A 21270-nucleotide genomic window follows, 5' to 3' on the forward strand; every position below is an offset into this window, starting at 1 on the left:
AGTGTTTGTAAAGACAGACCCTTACTCTTACAGGCTCACAATAGAAATGGACTTTTCTTTAAAGCAAATTAGGGCTCAATTAGGGAGCTCAGCTTCAGCTTGACTTAAAGAGAGAACCTGAGAGACTTAACATTTCTGGATTTTTTTCTTTTGTTCTTTTTTATTTCCTTTTATGCCCAGCAGGAAATGAACACATACATGAGATTAGGTCAGAGCACGGTGCTAATAATGTCAAGGTTGTGGGTTTGATCCCCATCAAGGCCATTCACCTAAGAGCTGGACTTGATGGTCCTTGTGGGTCCTTTTCAACTGCAAATATTCTGTGATTTCTGAATCACTGAGGAGCTACTGCACGTTTTCACAGCTGAAGTGGTTCTTTGGTAAAACAATCTCATTTGTTTTTCACTTGCATCTTTTGACAGAGCTCTGAAAATTAAAAATCAAAGCAGAAAAATATCTCTGTACGTTTAGAATTGCTCATGATTCCAATTAGGCAAAACATACAGCATGATACAGAGTCTTACAGAAACAAATTTGGAGAATTGCCAACTTAGAGCTTTTATTTATGACTTCAGCGATCACTTGACTCTCAACATTCAAGAGCTGTGCATTTGCAGCCCAGAAAGCAAATTGTATCCTGGCTGTATCAAAAGCAGCATGGGCAGCAGGGCAAGGGAGGTGATTCTGCCACTCTGCTCTGGTGAGACCAAACCTGGAGTGTTGCATCTGCCTCTGGGGTCGCAAAATAAGATGGACACAGACCTGCTTAAGCAAGTCCAGAGGCCAGGAAGATACTCAGAGGGCTGGAGCACCTCTCCTGTGAAAGGATGAGATGGGGCTGTTCAGCCTGGAGAAGGCCCTGGAGAGACCTTATAGCACCTTCCAGTACCTGAAGAGGGGCTACATGAAAGCTGGAGAGGGACATTGTACAAAGGCATGTAGGGACAGGACAAGGCTTTAAACTCAAAGAGCGCCACTTTGGATGAGGTATTAGTAAAATGTTCTTTACTGTGAGGGTGGTGGTGCACTGGGATAGGTTGCCCAAAGAAGCTGTGAATGTCCCATCCCAACCTGGCACTTTCCATGGCCAGGTTGAATGGGGCTTTGAGCAACCTGGTCTATGAAAGGTGTCCCTGTCAACAGCAGGGGAGGTGGAACAAGATGATCTTTAAGGTTCCTTCCAATCCAAACCGTTCTGTGATTCTTTAACAGATTCTTGCCTGTACCAAAACGCTCGTTCCTTGAGTTTAAATCTCTTTGTCAGATTTGTGGTTGGAAATATATGGAGGGATTTTCTAAATTTTTGGAAAGCCAATAAATACATGTAGTATATATGATGACACAAAAGAGTAAATGAGAGAAGATTTGGTCTGTATGCACACAGATTGGGAATAAAAAGCTTTTACATAACCCTTGAAGACTTTATGGACTGGGAGATAATAATTATGTTCTATTTATAGTGTATTTTTCCTGAATGACACATTGACTTTATTCCTTGCTTAAACACCAAGAAGTGCTGGTTTGCTGACACTTTGGTAATTCTAAGATGCTGGTGCTCTATAATCTTTCACTTCCTCCTTCCACCTGCCCTAAATAGAAATTTATTTGCACAGTATCTGTTTTTAGCAGGATAAACCCTATGTTTAAAATTAGTCTTAAACACTTATTTTAGCAACTGTTTGTCAGATGCACAAGCCTGCAGGCCAACATGTACTGATTCCATGGACCTATATAGAACCATCTGCCTTGGGAAGGTAAGACCAACAGCAAAGTCATTCTAAAAACTGAATTATTGCTTGTCTAATTTGAGAAGGTGTCAAACCCTGTAACTTAGTATAAAAAATAATTTTTTAAACAAAAAAGTGATGTTCTTAAGTATAAATTCATTAATTTAGAGGGGCTGTTATGTTAGTCTACAATAATAATTTTCCTTATGTTATTTCTCTTCAGCGCCTTGGAGGGGCTGTTGCAAATTCTTAGCTTAAAAGACTTCGTAGGAGCAGTGACTTACCTTCAAGCAAAGAGACAATTTTCAAATAAAAAAGTTGCTTTTATAATGAAAACACATCATATTCTATGAAATATTCAAAATTCTTTATTTCAGGCCAGTATAGTATTCTTACAGGCATCCATCTCTTCCTCTGAACTTGCACATGATCAAAGTTGGCACTTCCAACCACAAAAATGTTAAATGGTTATTACAGTACAGGCACAAAGTAGCCAAAAAGCTTTACTTTCATTAAGCAAAGCCATTATTGTGCTCTAACAGCATTTATCACTAGTGCATAAACCAAGCTCCCCTCCTAAGAGCAAGCAGGAAAAGGAAATTTCCCTTAAGTGAAGGAACACAGATGGCAGCTCTGCTACTAAAACAGTCATTTCATCAGTGGAAGAATGACAGATACCTGGATACACTGGACATCTTTCTTCACTGCTCTCAGTGGCACTTCCTGATTCACCTGGGTTTAACTTTACAGGTCTCCACTGCTGCTTCAATTATTAGCATCACTATCAGAGTTCCACATTTGAAGAATCAACATGATTTTTTAAGAAATGAAAAGTAAAACCCCCAGAAGACTGTTGGTACTGCAGTTCTCTTGCCTAAGAGCCTGCTTCATAACCATCCTTTAAAATCTCTGTCCTTTCTAGAAGGCAGCACCTGAGACACTTTGTATCACCTAAGGACAAATTAACCAAGCAGCGTAGGTTACTGCATTTACAACTTCCAGTTACAGTGGTAAGGTAAGCAATTAGCATATGGAATGAATATCAGACACTTATGTCTACCAAAGGCAAGTTAGTCACAAAAATCTCTAGAAATACCTCACAAACAAAACTAGCAGCAAACACTGCTATCTTTACACAGGACTCGTTCATGAACACAATTGATTGGGCAACCATCTGGAAAAAAAGCTGATAGCTATGTTACAAAAATAGCCAAACAAATATTTGATCATAGTAACTGTAAGAACAAGTGTTAGAGGGAGGGAAGTGAGCATGATTCAGTCAGCACAAACTCCACTTATACAAGAGTGCCTCCAAGCCACAGAACACGTAGCTTCAGTTTTACACTAATAAATACTTCAGTCCATCACATGCAACTGAGTCTGGCCAATCTGCCTAAGCAGGCAATGGAACAGAATTCCACTGATTTTCTCTACAGCACGCAGGCCCACTCCATTGTCAGGAATGCCAGTCTTTGCCTACACAGAGGCAGCAGCAGGTGCCCTGCAGCTCAGAATGGAGGGAAACTGCAGAAGTGCTTCTGTCAGAAGTAAGGTTCAATGTTGGCATGGTATGTGCACAGTTTGTTTTTAGGCACATCTTTGGTTACATTCTCAACACAGTCTGCTTTATAAAATAATAAATAAAACAGTCAAGATTTGGTTAAAAATTCAGGTAAAGATGAAAAACTTCCTTTTTTCAGAATCTCAGACAAAGAAGTCCCTTTAAATTCGTGTTTTGTTATATCCATAAACGATAAAATCCCAGTGCTACCGTAAGGCATGTAAATACTGAACCTGAAAGAAAATAAAGATAGAAGGAAAACGGCATTAATATTGACATTAAATAACATTAAATCAATAGCTCTCAAAACATCTCTTCAGAAAGCTATGTACACATCTTACTACTATACTAAAAGTTCAGTGACTACAAGCTAAAGTTCACTTCTCCTCAGGTAAGAGATTAAGTTTTTCCTTTACACCAAACCATTTCAAGGTAGGAAGAGTATAAATAAACGACAAATAAGAAAGAGAGAAAAAAAAAAAAGAATGCTGGAAAACTATCAAAAGGCTGAAAGAAGCCCTTACTGGCTTACCATTCCAAAAAGATCAATATAACAAGTTTCAGATGTAAAACAAGGTAATAAATAATGGGATTAATAAAACACAGTCAAGTATTTAGCAAACGAATGAAAGCCATTTTAACAAGGCTTATCAGTTTCACATATTTTTAATTTCTACTGCAATAAAATAAAATTTTTATTTCAAGACATAAACACAAAATATTTTTGCCTTTGTTTGCAATGGGAGCCCTTCAAACACAATACAAATTATTTTAAATTATTTTTTCTTCCATGTAGAGCTCAACTTGTTTTTGACTAGGAATGGTAGGGAAAAGAATTTCCTCTCATTTTAATAAAGCACCTTTTATTTTCCATTTTATTGGCTCTCTCTAAATGATATGTCTGAAAGACAGTACTATTGGGCTTATGTCACTGTACTTTTGACAAAGCCCACTATGAAAAAATAATCAGAAAATCTAAATCAGAATAATTTTCTACTGCAAACCTCATTTAATAGTACTGCACACTCAGTAGTAAAATGTTAAAATGTTAAAATTACCTAGGGCAATAATGTCAGCACACATATATATTATTTTCTCCAAGCACTTGCGTAAATATGGAAGTTTAAAGAATATGTGGCCTTGAATGGTCAGAAAAACTGAAATGTTCCTTTTGGCACAGAGATCTTCATTAGATGGATGAAGAAATCCTAGAAATGCATACACCAAACTGCTTACATGAATTAAGTCAGGCACAGAACTTTTTGGTCCTTGTTAACAGGCAGTCTTTTAGATTTCTCACACATATAATTATTAACAGTATAAAGAAGGACAAAAACCTGAAAAAATTCCATGCAAAATAAAGTTATGAAACACAGGAAACTTCTTCTGGGTTAAGTACAGAAATAAGGCCGCTAATCCTGCCTAAGACTATTTCAAGTTTGGGGATTTTTTGGTTTTTGTTTTTTTTTAATAAGGGCCTTTATAAATACAGCCAATTGAGAATTTGCCAAACATTTAACAATGCCTGGCAGTGTCAGCATCAGAGACAACCGCCAGAATCCTTACCTGCTAAGTATTTAATATTATCAAGCTTGTGCGATTCGAGCATTGTTTTCAGATCTGCAACTTCTGTGTCGATTTTTCTGTCTGTTTGGGTCAGAGCTCGGTCTTGTTGTGCGTGCTAGAAAACAAAGCAACAAAATGATGCAATTTGAACACTTCCTAGTTTATTTAGATATTTAACCCAACCCTTCAAGTTGTATTTTTGCTTCCTCTTTAAATACACGTTAATTTGCATTCTTACAGAAGTTACAGAATATTCTGAGTTGGAAGGCATTCACAAGGATCATAAGTCCAACTCTGCAGTGAATAATGGCCTGTACAGGGATGGAGTCCACAACCTTGGCATTATTAGCATCATACTCTAACCAGCTGAGCTAACACAGACCTCATTGAAAGACAACAAGTTCCTTCTTAGCTGATTGTATCCAAGGAACTGAATAATTTGGTGAACTCAGGAAATTTACATGATTACATGTTCCTTAAAAAGTAATCTAGAAACTGGCAGAACTGGATGCCTTGTTATCTCAATCTAACAGCATAAACATTAACTTCAATCTGTCATTTAGCCCACTGACTAAAGTCACTGCACAATTGTAAGAGCTACTGAGAAGCCTAAGAGCCTCTTGTGACAAAGTCATACTGGAGTAGAGACTTTATGGATCACTAGAAAAACTGAGAATTGGTCTTGTTTTGTAGAAAAACATGTCTTTGTCTTTCAATCAGTTTTGCCACAAAATCAGCTAAAAATTCAGAAATTGATTATGACAGAAGACAGGACTTCCACTAAAAATATATGGGTTAGAATTATTACCCAGAAGAGACTGAAAAATCCAACTCGTAAATTAAGAACAACACCTGCTGAGTTGCTGATAGTTTCAAATCAGCACTAGTGAAACATTGTGAATCAGTTAATGATTTACTGCTAGATGACTTCCAAGGGATAATTCAGGAAACAAAGAGAAGTAGCAGTACTTGGTAAAAACCTCCTCTAAAATGAAGTCAAATCAGTCTCGCAATGAGTTTCTCTCTAAACATGGGGAAAGAATTAATTTCACATTGTGAGTGGCATTTCATCTATAAAAAATACTAAATGCATAAGGTTTCAAAACAAAGTGACTACTGAACAGCTCATATATACATGCAGAAGGTCTAATAATATATATTAAGGTCTTTTTGTTCTGTAGACACTTAAGTTAAAGTGCCTAAGGACATCACCAAGTCCAAAAAGATACAAGGTCTATAACACAAGTACAAAAAGATTTGCTGTGTGATAATCAGCTACTAAGTTCTTACCAATTCCACTATTTCTGTCCTCATTTCAAGTAGTTTTCTTTCATTAAGTGAATACTAGAAGGAGAAAAAAAAAATTAAACATGATACTGTCCTTAAACTTTTTTTCCTTTTTTTCCCCACTTAAAAGCATTTTTCTTTGATTCCACATTGCACAGAACACATAATCTGGACAAGATTATTGTCTGACAGCACTTGGGAGACAGCATTGTAGGGTACCTGATGTCCTTTCAAAAGTACACTTTAAAAATGTGAAGTGCAACAAGTTCTTCAGACACTCATCTTCCACAAAATCTGTATATATTAGTAAGCAGCTGGAAGAGAGGCTAGCAGATTTGAATTTCTGCAAAGCAAGGACCTGTGACTCTAAACAGTAACTCTGGCATACAAGTACAATCAAGACAGAACCATCTGCTGCCTTCAGGAAGGGGAGAACACTTTTAAATCACATCAAACTCAGCTATCAACGAAATGTTTAGCCTGCACCATATGCACTCAAAATTTGAATTGTTCTGACCAGTCATTTCACGGTCTATTTGTTAAAAACAGAATTTTTGTATCACACATGAAGCCTTTTGTTTGTGGACCACCAGAAGCTGTGGCTTATTTTTAAGTTATGCCAATTTGGGTTCAAGGAGAAGTTAAATCCAAAATAAGGAATCATACCTTTAAAGCAGGTTACCTTTCTGACTCATGAACTTGATTTACCTTGACACCTATAATGGTTCCTGCCCCACTACTGGAGCAATTAAATTATTCACAGACAACTGATAAAGCACCAGTTTCCAGTGAAGAGTACTAAGGTCATCAGGCACTCATCTCAGAATCCTGAGTTAAACAGCAATAACCTTATCTATTGACATTCCCACGTGGAAAGTCACCTTATTTTTCCTTCACTCTGGGAGGTTATTTAATTTTATCATTAAAATCAGATTAATCTACATAAATGCTTCAGCACTGAAAAACATTCCTTAAAGATCTAGAGCTCTGTTTGGACTTTTGACTTTTCTCAAGTTGAAGTTAAAAGACAGCAGGCTGCTACAAATGTAGAAAATTATATAAAGACAAATAACAGCATGTGTGCAATTAATGGAGTCACTAGATTCTGCAAAATGAAGACAGGGATAGAAAAAGAAATTCAGTCATTTTTTATAAAGTCCCATTTTTGAAAGTGTCAAAATGGCAGAATATTTAGAAAATAATCTAAAAAAAAATGATGCTTTGGTAGAAATGCAAGAATTGGACCTCACATTGAAGAATCGATCACTATCAGAAGAACTATGAGAATTAAAATAATTTTATGGACTGAAATAGTTTATCTGTTTAAATATAGATGCAGTTAGCCAAATACACATCTTTTGAATGATTTATATTCTACAAGGTTTCTCGATATTTCTTTAAGTTTTGTTTTGTGTTTAGAACTCTCTAGGTCAGACTCAAGGATTTTAATCTTAGGTTTAAGTCAGTGAAATGGGCCTTTTAGTGCAAGCCATCATCACATATGTAACAACATAAACATAGTGGATAAAAAAAAAGAAGAAAGGACAAGGCTAAACCTCCCACTCTGAAATTCAACAGGGAGATTTCCCCTTAAGTCCACGTTTTTCACAGTGCAGGAAAAATTCAGTTTTGTCAGATATATATTGCGGCTTTTAACAGCAAGCTTAGAGACACTGATGCATGAACAAATGAATATATATAAGTTTTTGTACTGTATTTCAAGTTTTTAAATCATATCTGTACAATGAAGACACAAATCACAACATAAAGAGATGTGCACTAAGCAATGTAGGATTCTCTGAGAAATAACGTAGAAGAGACTATAAAATAATAAACTATAAAAAATAAAAGATAAAGCATTTAAAATTTGAAACATTGAGGACTGCCAACATCAGTGTAAGCAAACTAAGAAATTCTCTTTCAGCACTCTACATCAAACTGAAGGATAAGAACCTATACTTATTGTTTCAAGTTAAAACAATTCAAACTTGGGATACTTCTCTTCTGAAAAGTAACTTAGTAAGAATGCATGATAACCTTCAATTATCCTTAGGTTTTTTCCTCAGAAAGCCAGGTATTAAGTCCTTTGTCACATTACAATTGAATTAAATATAACAATGATGCTGTCCCTACTATAGAAAATACTGGGTTACATCCTCCCCCCAACCCAGCATATGTGCCACAACCTGCTCCCCATTCAGCTGCCTTTTTCCTCTTCTGTTTACACATTGCAATTAAATGGTGGGGGAGGAAAAAAGAAAGAGCAGTTTCCATAGAAACTATGAAATTATAGTTGCACAACAGACCACAAAGTTGGTAAACTTTTTTAAGAGAGAGTTGACATGCAGTTTGCCTTTCCTGGGAGACAAAATAAAGTTGTGTTCTACATAAAAGACCAAAGTTCAGATTCCATGATCCTACCTACATTAACATACAGGAAAACATTGCTGCCTAATTTATCACTGCTGCAGTGGTTTCACATAAGTTTTGTAAGCCCAAATTGCTGCCAAAGTTTATCATATACACAATGATTACATTTCATATGATGTTTCTTTCAAAGCATTAACATGAAGTATTAATCTTTGAACAAGTAGTCTACCTTGCTCAAATTGTACTGTATTCAAGCACCTACCATGGGCTAACAGACTGTTAGTCATTATATTGAGTCACCAACACAGCTGTTACCCAAACTAATCACTCACTATTTCTAGGGGCACACACAGAAGATAAATGATATCTACTTGAACAGTTCTTATTGCCTGGATTGAAGATAAGTATTATAACTTATATGAACTTGTCTTTATAACACACCTAGGAATAAGGACTGAGAAATAAATAATAATAATTTAGAAAAGTTATTAAAAATCCTTCAATTTAGAAGATGCCATTTCATTGAGATCCTAAAGGCTACTGAAAAAGAAAGAATCTATGAGAACAGAACTCTAGAGTGCTGTGCATAATGCAAGAACTCGTTAATCTACTAATTTTATATCTACATTACCCCAATTTAAGATTACATCAATTCAGATCTACCAGGTACTTCAAAGCTCAAAAGCAATATGAAACAGGATAACTTACAATTAAAAAAAAAATAAATTACAACTAGTTCCACAAGAGGTAATTTTTGACAAACTAGATACAGGGGAATGAAACATCTCCAATGATGAGTCAACAAAACGTGTAAGCAATAGTAAGCGTGTAAATAGAGAAAGAGATATAAAACAGAAAACCCTCTAGGCAGCTAGTCAGCATATTAGATTAAATATCAATATATTTAATTGTAATGTGTTAATCCTGATATTAAAACAAGATCAAAACAGGTAAGACATACAGACCCAAACATGGCACCTTGCACATACCAGCATTAGGATGAGTAACTTGGATTAATGCCATCTTGAAGCTGAGTGATACTATAGGTTAGTAGGAAAATGCTCTTTGGGTAAGATGCTCTTACCCAAATTTGGAGATTACTCAGTGTTGAGATGTTTCTAGAAGTAACCAAAACTCACCAGTTCTTTTACTCTGCTCTTCTCCAGGTTTAGATTTAACTTGTTATCTGCATGAACTTTGGTAATTTCATCCTAATAAAAAGCAGCAAGCAAGATTTTCTGTTTTATCATATGCAGAAAGAATTGGACAAATACATTTTATCCTTATTTTTATATCTCATGAATATGAGCTTCTCTCCAATTAAGGTATATAATTTTCAGATGTATTAAGTATTTATAATACTTATTTATAAGTATTTATATTGGGAAGTATGATGATCTCTAGTATGAATTGGATCTCAAAATAAAAAACTAAAAATTACTTTTAACCCTGAAAACAGCACTTAACTGAAAGCACGTTCTTCTATAAATGCAGAGAATGTTTAATATATCCTGCAACTCTCTCTGATATCTAGAAGCCCATGTCTGGCTACACCTCTAAGTTGGACTTCTTCCATGAAGCAATCTTGCTGATGGAGGAGCAAGATGCTCAAAATAATATTCAAAGCTGTTTCTCACCTTCCAGTGTAAAAGAAAATCTGTTTCTAAAGACTACATCTGGGATTTTCAGAAAAAGCTATAGACATTTGAAAAGTCAGGAAACATTTACTGCATTTTTAAACATCTAACTTTTTAAAACTACTATTAAGTTGCACACTTGCATTTGACTTTATCAATAGCTGTGAGTCCTGCTTTTCCTGGTGACAGCTGCCATTTTAATGCAACCTCCTGGCAGGAATTCCAGCCAGCTGACAGTCTGTCATGTGGCAAACTGCTGATCAGATGAATATGTGGGAGAAACAAAAGATTGCAGATGTTCTGGGAGATCCTACTGCTAGAACCAAGTAAGCATTTCTCAAGTAGGCCAATCCCAACTCATTAGGTTAGCATTAACAATAATTAGACTCAATTTCTGTGTTTGAATTTTGAACTTTAATTGACTTATCGTTAGTTGTCATTTCAACAGAATACATTACAGTTTAATAAATCAAAAAAGAAAGATTTTCCTTGAAGTTTTACATTGTGTCTATTTGTATGAGCAAGCATATAACAACATGCCCTTGTGAGAATTGAATTTACAGTTGAAAGTAAAATATAAAGACATCTAGCTTTTAAGAAAAGATGACTGAGATCCTTGATGCTCTACTAGTGGATTACACTAACTCATTTACATGCAACTAAAACCATAAAATGAACTACAATTCAAAAATTAGATGCCAAATTATTAGATGCCAAATACTTTAAAACAGAGTAAGCTTTCTAGACAGCCTATTTTCTTGCAATGATCATTTGCTCCCAAACAAATGGGACCAAACATAATGGTCCCAAACTTGGTGGCCTTAAAAAGCCATTAAAATTCTGGACAGGTAACAGGAAAGTCTTTGGAGAAAAAAAGAAACAAAAAAACCACCAAACCAAACAATCAAACCCCCACAATTAGTAAGTACTGTGATCTTAAATGTATGCTGCATCTTTAATGTACAGGCAGCCCTAAATGCAGAACTTCACTCAGCCTTAAGCATGACATGGCAGCTACTTTCTGAATCTGAATTAAGGACATAAAAATATCTTCAGTTATATTTTAGTTTGCCTCTTGTACTAGTCACAGTTTCCTGTCCCCATAAAGGGGAGGTATGCATGAAAGTGCCATTGCTGCAGACCACAGTGTACTGTCAACAGCTATTTCAATATCACATGTATCATAACAGTTAAACACAGCTTAGAAAATCAAATTCTGAAAGTAGCACTTTTTATTTTTTCCAGCTAATTAGACAGGTGTTAATTTTTAATTATATTGGTATGGTATCTTACCGTGACTTGCTTCTTTATCTGCTGGAGCTCAAGTTTTATTTTCTGTGAGAGTATGAAAAAAATTTTAGACTTTATTACTGTATATAAAACCACACTATCTAGAAATCTACACAATTTGCATCATCAGTAACAGTGACTATAATCCATAATATGAAAAGGCAGGCAAACCAAGCACTATTGCATATCCTCAGTATGTGTACAGATGAATACACATGCATGTTTACTGTGCCCTTCCAAACAACAGCACAAGGCAGAAATCAGCAGTGTCCCACCGGCAGCCATCCTAACACAGCCCAGGAGGCCGCTGGCTGCTTTTGCCATAAGGGCTCATCACTGGCTCATGATCCACTTCTGTTCACCAGGCCTTCCCCGCCAAGCTACTTTCCATTTGGTCACCCTCAGCCTGTCCTGGGACATGAGGGTATTCCCCAGGGGCACAACTGGGCACTTCCATTTGTTCAAACTTCATGTGATTCCTGTCATCCCATTTTCCCAGCTTGTTGATGTCCCCTTGAGTGGCAGGACAACTGCTTGGTATATCAGCAGCTGCTCCCAGCTTTGGATCACCTGCAGACTTGTTGAAAGTGCCCTCTGCTCTGTTCCATCAACAAGGTCATTTACGAAGGTGCCAAACCATCCCAGCCCCAGTCATCTCCTTTGGTACAAGATGCTTTTCTACATCATTACTAAAAAAAAAAAAAAAAAAAAAAAAAAAAAAAAAAAAAAAGGCAAGTTCTAGAATAGAACTTTCCAAGACAGTAATTTTTACCTCATTTTCTGCACGAAGTGCTGAAAATTCACTTTTTTCCAAAATAATCATGTCCTTTTTCACACCAGCAATATGGGACATAACTTGCTGAAGTGCAATTTCCTTTAAAAGAAGAAAGAAGAACCTCAGAACATATCACAACTATAAAACTTTTCCTCATCTGTGCCTACAAATATGAAAGACTATTTTGGTGCCCTGAAATTTTTAATTCAGCAATTTCAGGTTGATTATCCAAGTTTCAGAAAGCAAGATAAGAGTGACAGTGACAAAAGAAGCAAGTTAGGCTCAAATGTTGGTAATGTCTGACAAAATTGGCAGTGCTAACACAGATCAGAATAATTCAATTATTAGCCCAGGAAACATTTGCTTCCAAGTCATCAAATTCTTAAGCTAGCAAAGGCATTAGGCAGAGCTGTCTCTGAGCCAAATGAGGAAAGCTGGCCTTCAGACCAAAATTCCTCAGCACAACCATACTCTTTGGTAATTACCTCCTTTTTTGCCTCTCCCTGCAAGGAAGTCTCTGCCTCACTGCTCAGAATCACACACTGATGCTTTGAATTGCTCTTCTCAGTCCATTACACTGAACTGACAGAAGACAAACAAGAATTCTCTGCAACTTTCAAGGATGGAAAAGTCTGTAGAGATTGTTCTAGATCCTACACTATCCACACATGCATATAAAAACTGCCTTCTCTACTACAGATCTTCCTCTAATAAGTAGTCCCTTGCTTTTGGTTCTGGACTAAGACCCCTACAAATCTGACACAGCACTCTAACTTCAGTTTTGTCACAAAATGCAATTCTACCTTGCAGCATTTTATTTCTAAATAGCATCTAAAGATGCCTCTCCAGGCTACCTGACCACAAGACTGAAAAAAATGAGTCAGTATTCTGGACATATTACAAAAAGTCTACAGAAAGAGTACTGCAGGGACACCTCTTTTCTTACTCCTCAGTGTCTCCAGACTGTTCTTGTTCTCTCTTCTCCTCAGTGGACTCAGCAAACAGAGACCAGAATCTTCCATATTCTTTCTCTTCTTCATGCCTATACATACACACACATGTAAATCTGTTTTTCCCTAAGGTTTTATCTACCCAAGGTAATACTTTGATAATAGCTCATCCACAACATTCCAAATCTTCCAATTTTTGTTCTCTTTCTGCAGAAGACTTTGTGCAATCAAAGACTATAGGGAAGTACAAATTTACCATGTGGCCCAGCGTTGATGGCACACACACTTCCCGAGCTGCCATACAAACCTACACATTGCATCTTAATGGCAGAAAGTCACTTGAGGGTCAAATCTAACAGTCTCAGAAAACATCTACCATCAGTAGCAGCATTAAATCCAACACAAAACAACTTTCACTCAAAAAGCAAGGCACAGAAGGAGGCTGGGACTGCTTGTTGTAAAATACAACTAACCATGGGAGAAAAGGACCCTTTACCAAGGCATTCCCTGAGTGACTGTGGAACAAATTCAGCACAAGAGGATTGTAGGTTTGCCCACAATCTAAAAGCTAGTAAGATTGGCTTGAAACCTCCCTAGATGTAAAGTGCCACAAAATCCACTTTTGCAGTATCCCACTTTTTAATGAGACACCCTTCTGCCAAGACTGTTACACTACAGAGACAGCAGCTGCTGTTTCCTCAGGTCTCAAGACAGCAGCCTGGTTACTATGAAACAAGTTCCATCTTGTGCTCGGAAGGTGAGCTGGGGCTGTGACCCCAGGCTCACAGAGCAGCCCCAGGAGGTTGTATTCTAATACAACATAAAGGTCACTGAGAGACAGAGATAAACAAACAAGTGCTATATAAGAGGGGGATCTGTAAATAACTGAGGGGATCTGCATTTCCTTCTTAGAAGTCTACAAAAGAAATGTAGAAATTCAAACCCATGCACTGAATGGGTCACCTCTTACGACTGTCTAAGTGTTCTCAGTAACTCTGTGTCATGTTACTGTATGGTTGAAACTTGTGGTTTGCACACCAACCCACAGTCCTAAAAACTCAAGGTCCATCACAACACTTTGATAAACTCAAGACAAAATAAACCAGTCAATAGATATAGAGAAATGTTTGCTCTTCACTTTCAAACTTTTAAAATGCAGTGTATAACAGTAATAAATAGCAACATATATTTCATTAGCAGGCATACAAGGCTTTAATTTACTTTAACCCCACCACTGCCTCTGATCTAACCTGCTGTACTTTGGTGACCATGTCCTTGTAAATCATATCCAGGTTGGTGTTCATGATTTTCACTAATGCAGATACAATGACCTCCGACTGCTGAGTAGTGAACCCTAAGCGAAATAAAGAGTGACATTCAGAGAGAGATCCAAATCTGGACAGTTTACAGAAATGCCACTTGCTCATAATCAGCACCAAATTACAACAAATGTCACTTACGAAAGATAATAAAACACAGAACTCTTGATCCAGCACTAACAAAAGAACACAGTCAGTACCTGCAAGTTTCCCCACCCCAAAACCATGTCTGTGACATTGGATGACTGCTTCCACAGTACAGCACTATTATACTATCAGCAGGACAAAGAGGGAGCTCTCCTGAGTTACTGTGGAATGTCATGTCTCACATGTGGTTACTTCTATGAGCAAGCAAGAATTCTGACTCTGAAAAGCAGATACTTCATTACACTATAAAATTCAGTGCCACTGAAGATGTACAGAACTCAACAACTAAAACCACAGCCAACTGTCCTGATTTCAGGTCTACCAGCTTCTGAGTGCCTATCAGAAACTTTCTGAACTGAATATATTGGAAACTATACTAAAACACTGTCCCTAAAAATACCTTCACATTTTCCACCCTCAAAATGTAGGAGTAAAAATGTCACGAACAAGAGTTAATCATTATGAAAAGAAACACTTGCAAAAGCATGATTATTTAAAACTCACCAGCAGTTCAGCATCAGCAAGCACAGCTGAGAGCAAGTCACTTTCAGTGGCTGAGCTAATATAAAAGTTTACTACCACTAAAAGGCTCTTTCTCCCCTTATCCCTCCTCCTGACACTCTGACCTGTGCTCACTCAACTGATCCAACAGCTCATTAAACTAGTGTCTCAGAATACCAAACAAGAAAAAGAGCTGGAGAATTTCCTGAGAAATTCCTGGAAAAGAAACAACCAGCTGGCAGGGGAAGGGGACTAGGATCTCTCCATTCTAGGAATGAAGAGCTGTTACAAGTCACTTCAGCTGTACTGAGCTTCACCTTAGGGTACCTCTCCCACCTCAGCATTGAATTAAAAATAATCTATTCCCTTATCTATTTTTTAGCATAATACTATTTTTAGAGTATTCTATGCTCAATCCTAAAAGCTGCACTGTACAAAGTAATCCATATTCCATCCAATTGTTACACATTGGTACATATTCAAGGTGTAATATCCTAAATATAAAAGAATCCAATTAAAACATTTTAAACCACTGCCTTAAAGGCTCTGGGGTTCTTTGCTCTCAGCTCTTAAAATTTTAATTTTTCTTAGCATTTTTAACTACTTAGCATTTTAAACCACTGCCTTGAAGGCTCTGGGGTTCTTTGCTCTCAGTTCTTAAAATTTTATTCTTTCTCAGCATTTTTAATGACCAATAGGGTAAAAATTATTCCAAACAAAGTTATATAAGCTCACTGTTTCCTTTTTGAAGCTGAAGAAAACCCTACATGTATACCTAGTATATAGATAAGCCCCCAAAAATCCATAAAAATCAAGGTGTAACACTGTGTGTCAAGGAAAAGTAACAAACTTTATAAACTAAAAAAACACTCAAAAAAGCCATTAAAAATACCTAGTTGTTTCAAACAGATTACCTTTTTCTTCCAAGAGGCATACCAGCGCATGAGTGTCAAAATAAAGCCTCCTATTTCCCAGTAAGGAAATACTCTCTTTGCTTTGTAAAGATGACACAGAGATGCTTACATCTGTGGGGAAAAAAAAAAAAGTTATTTCTCAAGAAAGAATATTTTAAATATTTTTATCAACATCTGCTTTCCAGGAGTTTCCTTACTACCCAGAATGTTTTTCACTTATGACAAAATAGTTTGTGTTGAGATTACCACAGCCTGCTTGAAAGTGAAGACATCTGATCAATAAGTGCTATGTGCAAGAGGTACAGGAAAAGGGAAGAATGAAAACAGGACACTACACTACTGCTCCCCTTACAAGAGTTCTCCATGAATACAATGTTCTGGAAAAAAATGCCTCCAGTTGACAGGGTCCTGCATCTGCTCCTTTACCGGAATCACCTAAGCAGGTGGGACCTGTGAGCACTTCAAAGCTGGAGGGCTAAATCCACACACTCTGTCCCTTCTTTGTTAAAGAAGTGAACTTCCATCACTTGCCATTTAGGAAAAAAGCAATCACACACAATTTGCCATTTACTGTTTTTGCAGAAAATACTTTCAACGTTGAAAGCCAATCTAAGACAGTGCGCTGTTTCCACTGGGATACATAGCATATAAACAACCCTGACAGAATGAACGTGAGGTGGGGCATGAGCTGAACTGCCAAGAGGCAGGATATAAAATCAGTTAGGTTGGAAAAGACCTTAGCGATCATCGACTCCAACCTTTGGCCGAACACCAGCCACGCTGTGAACCAGACCATGGCACTGAGCGCCACGTCCTTAAACACCCCTAGGGACGGTGACTCCACCACCTCCCTGGGGGGCCCAGTTCACAGTCCAGCCGCCTTTTCTGTAAAGAAATTCTTCCTAATGTCCAACCTAAACCTCTCCTGGCACAGCTTGAGGCTACGTCCTCTTATCTGTCGCTGGCTGTCTCGGCGAAGAGGCCGCCCTGCACTTCGCTACAGCCCCGTTTCGAGTAGCTCTAGAGAGCGATCGGGTGCCCCCGAGCCTCCTTTTGTCCAGGCCAAACACCGCCAGCTCCCTCAGCTGCTCTGCACGGACCTGCGCCGCCGACCCTTCCCCACCCCCGGTGCCCAAACTCCCTGTGCTCTCAGGACGCCCCGTGCCCACGAGCTCACCCCGCTCCCCGCGGTGCCGCCGGCTCCCCCCGCCGCTCCCGCCGCCCCTTCCCCACACGGCGCCGCCGCCGCCGCCGCCGGGGCCCGGCTGCGCTACGGGCGGGCACCGCCAGTCGCCGAGACAGCGACGCGCGGGGGACGCGGGCGCGCGGCCGTCACGTGAGGCGCCGTCCGAGCCGCGCGGCCGCGGCCGCAACAGCAGCAGCATCAGCGCGCGCCCCCCGCCGCTCGCGGCCGCCTGGGCCCCGGCCATGGCCGCGCCACCCGGTCCCGACGGCGGAAAAGGGGACGGATAGGAGGGAAACCGCTGCTGCCGTCGCCACTACTGCGATGCCATCGCCGAGCACACGCCGCCCCGGCGGCTCACTTCCGCCACAGGCGCCGTCCCGCTTCCGCCTCCGGGACGCAGCCAAACACGGCAGGGGACGCCGCCAGAGACGGCGATTGATTCTACGGCTCACGGAGCGGGCGCGCAGACAAGAGCGGCGCGGGCGGGCCGGGTTCCGGCGGGGCGGTGCTTGCGAGGGCGATGCGGGCTCGATGCGGTGGAGACGGACACTCCCCTGCTCATAGAACCATGAAATCGGGGATCATGGGATCGGCAAGGCTGGAAGAGACCTTTGAGATCGTCTAGTCTGAAGGGAATGAAGAGCTTGTCTTTACAAACAAGCTGTGGATCTGCTGGTAAATAAAGCTAGATACTAAGAGATAAAAGAAACAATGGGAAGGAGTCCACTTATTGATAAATGGAATGAGAGATTTGTCTTAACAAACAAACTGTAGGTCTGCTGATGAATGAAATTGATTACTGAGAGATGAAAGAAACAACGGGAAGAACCATAAATTCCGTAAGGAATTCCACTAATTGACACAAGGAAAAGACAGAGGGGAGGTTGAAGGTTTTATAAGGGGGTCTTAAGTATTATGCATTTCAGGGAATCTGTACCTCTCAAGTACCTCGGCCAGTGGGGAAAGAGAGAGGGAAATGCAGATGGGAAATTATGATAAAAAGGAGGCAGTGTCCTCCAAAAATTTGAGAGACCACAGGGCAAATCCCGTGACCTCTCCCTTTATTAGAATAAAGTAACAGGACTCCTCTGTCTCATGTTTGGACATAAACCTCTGATGTTTGTGTATTAATTTTCCTGACAAGTCCTACCAGTGCTGCACTGCCATTGTAACCCCATAACCACAAACAATTTCAGACAGAACTTGTCACTCTGCACTGGGACTGAGACTTCGGGGCTTGAAGTTATTAACCAAGTGCTGCCTGGGACTGGGCAACTGGGTGGGTCTGGAGCCTTAACCATTGAACAGGTGCCCTAAGCACTAGCGTGGGTCAGGTGTACTGTTTGTTTGGTTCTGCCAAAAATACAGGTTTCTGGGAAATACGGGAAAACATGTTTTTTTTCTATGTGCTGTTTTTAAGACACATTACTTAATATTTGTAGGAAATTAATCGGAGAAGAAGTTGGTTCATCCCACTGCCGTTTTCTCCAGGCAGCACTTACTTCAGAGCAAGCTGATAGTTTTCCTGTTAGATAACAATTCACAGAAAAAAACATGTGGCACCTTTTCGTCTTCCGACTAGAATCAATGATTACAGCAAATCAGCATGCAGATGGCATCATTTAGGTGTGTCTACATAAACACAAAGGTGGGTGACCCGCCAGGACACATGGCAGTGTCACAGCAGCACAGCAGTGTCTCTGCACCCAAGACTGCAGGTACACAAGGCCAGAAGGTCTTCAGCAGCATCCCCTTCCAGCTGCTGTGGTGATAAAGCAGAACAGTAGAAGCCCTTGATGTTCTTACAAAACAAACTATAAATTCTACTTCTGTGTACCAGAATGTCCTGGTTCAGGGCAAATTTTGGAGAGAACCCCCAAAGGGGCTCCTCTAGAAAGCAGAATCAGTCGGCCCCTACCCCAGCTGGTTCAGGAAAAAATACCTTCTTGGAGAAAAGTGGAAAAAACTGTTTATTAAACAATAAAACCTAAACAATATTAATCAATAGAACCCCTTGCTGCTCCAAGAGAGATGACAAACTCAGAAAGTCCCCTCCCTGGGTTGCAGCTCAGCTCACTCATCTCTTTTCAGTCCCTTCAGCACTGGAAGTGCCATGGCCCAGACCCGGCCCGGTGGGCCACAGATGTGAGCTTCTGGTGCTCCTCTGGTGTTCAGTCCAGAGCAGGTTTCAACAGGGTCAGAGAAAAGAGGAAAAAAAGTCCAGGAAACTTCTTTGCCTCAGCTAGCTAAAACTAACTAAAAGCCGAGGTGAGCTCTGTCCAGCTGTCTGTCCATCTGCAGACAACACAGTCCAGGAGCAGGAATGTGGAGGAGTGAGTGCAGTGTCTGAAAACAAACTGCGTGCTCCTTCTCTCCCCCTTCATTCTCAGAACAAGTCTTAAAGGTGCAAAACTTATAATTCAGCACAAACAGAACAGACAACTGGGGATACATGCATCATATAGTCAACCCAGGACACAGAGAGATATCATTATACTTGTAGGCTGCATGAACAGCTATGTCTTAAAAACCACTTGCACTGTTGATGGTCAGGGACATCAGCAGGCCGACTCTCACAGCCGTGTTTTTCATTGTAAGCAAAAGCAGAAATATGCCTAAAAAGTTCACTGCATCTGCTTGGCTGTTCCATGAACACTGCCTGGCAGTAGCACAGCACTGATTGCTGACATTTGTGAGTCTGCAGGCAATTGTCTTTTCATTCTATGGATGATTCAGAAACTGGTGCAGTGTATTTTCTTTGATACTTTCTTCAATGGTCCCTTTCAAAGCCCTGTGCTTGTTATGGCAATTGAAAGGCAAAACTGTGACTGCTGAAGTATCTTCTTTTGTATCATCTGCCAGTTTGCATTTTGCAGTTGTTTTTTGTGCCTGGACATGATGGCAGATAATGGGTGCAAGAAGTGCTGTACAGAGGGAGGCTCTGCCTGCAACTGGAGGCAGCCCCTTCAGGGTCAGAAGCACCCACACATGCTGGCTATCACACAGTGCCGCTTTTCATCTTCTCTCGTGAAAGCAAAGTCACTACCACGAGCTACAGAGACCTCCTAGGGTAGATGAGATGACTTTGTGTCAGAGATCAGCATTTTCATTTTTTTTCCCTTTCCAGTGTCATGTCACCAGGTTGAGGGAGGTGATTCTCTCCCTCTACTCTGCTCTTGTGGAACTCCACCTGGAGTAGTACATCCAGCTTAGGGGTCCCCAATGAATGAAGGACATAGACCTGCCCAAGTGAGTCCAGAGTTAGATCATGAACATGATCAGGGGGCTGGAGAACCTCTTTTACAGGAGAACAGGCTGAAAGAATTTTGATTGTTCACCCTGAAGAAGAGAGGGCTCCAGGGAGAGCCTGTAGCACATTCTAGTACTTAAAGGAGGCCCACACTAAAGATGAGGAGACTCTGATTACAAGGGCATGTAGTGACAGGACAGGGGGGAATGACTTTAAACTTAAAAGAGAGTTGGTTTAGATTAGATATTCATAAAAAATTCTTCACTGTGAGGGTGGTGAAACACTGGGATAGGTTGCCCAGAGAGGCCATGGATGCTCCATCCCTGGCAGTGCTCAAGGCCAGGTTGGATGGAGCTTTGAGCAACCTGGTCTAATGGAAGATGTTCCTGCCCACGGCAGGGGGGCTGGAACTAGATGCCTTCCAGCCTTTAAGGTGCCTTCCAACCTTCCATGGTTCTATGATCTTCCACATCCTATTTTTGACCATTTTCTCCATGTTGGAGACTACCAGCAGATAGATTCCCTGCATTCTGGAGGCGCCTTCAGGAGGCTACAGTGGCTTCAGAGCCATCTGTTTTGGTAACTGAGCCCTGGGGACTAATTTCTGCATGGAAAGGCAGAAATGGTGCAGTTGCAAGCCAGGAGAGTCAACAGGACAAAAAAACTTTCTGCTATTTCATGATTGTAAGTTGCTTAATGCTTGACTTTAATCTATCCATTACCCCTTGATAGCCAATAGACCCTGCTTAAAGACTATAAATGAAGCAAATGCTTCATGTCCTGAAAACTT

The 21270-nt window shown here is 39.9% G+C and overlaps 1 protein-coding gene across 3 annotated transcripts; it reads right to left on the reverse strand.

Annotated features, from left to right (window-relative positions):
- Positions 1 to 2072: 2072 nt before the first annotated feature.
- On the reverse strand, positions 2073 to 17664 carry MCUR1 (mitochondrial calcium uniporter regulator 1). 3 transcript variants are annotated; one of them, XM_059851826.1, is made up of 9 exons: positions 17222 to 17630; positions 16045 to 16155; positions 14414 to 14517; positions 12211 to 12312; positions 11442 to 11483; positions 9651 to 9722; positions 6145 to 6198; positions 4855 to 4969; positions 2073 to 3521 (listed from the first exon to the last, which is right to left on the reverse strand). In XM_059851826.1, exons 1-9 carry the CDS (start codon positions 17472 to 17474, stop codon positions 3466 to 3468), a joined length of 909 nt encoding a protein of 302 aa, XP_059707809.1. In that variant the 5' UTR covers positions 17475 to 17630; the 3' UTR covers positions 2073 to 3465. The 3 variants fall into 3 exon arrangements, with proteins under 3 accessions (XP_059707809.1, XP_059707799.1, XP_059707790.1); XM_059851807.1 differs by lacking the exon at positions 2073 to 3521 and adding an exon at positions 3579 to 4496 and having other exon boundaries at positions 17222 to 17648; XM_059851816.1 differs by lacking the exons at positions 2073 to 3521; positions 9651 to 9722 and adding an exon at positions 3561 to 4496 and having other exon boundaries at positions 17222 to 17664.
- Between the last annotated feature and the right edge of the window lie 3606 nt (positions 17665 to 21270).

The sequence above is a fragment of the Haemorhous mexicanus genome, chromosome 1, assembly GCF_027477595.1.
Source record: "Haemorhous mexicanus isolate bHaeMex1 chromosome 1, bHaeMex1.pri, whole genome shotgun sequence".
In the NCBI taxonomy this organism is placed as follows: Eukaryota; Metazoa; Chordata; class Aves; order Passeriformes; family Fringillidae; genus Haemorhous; species Haemorhous mexicanus.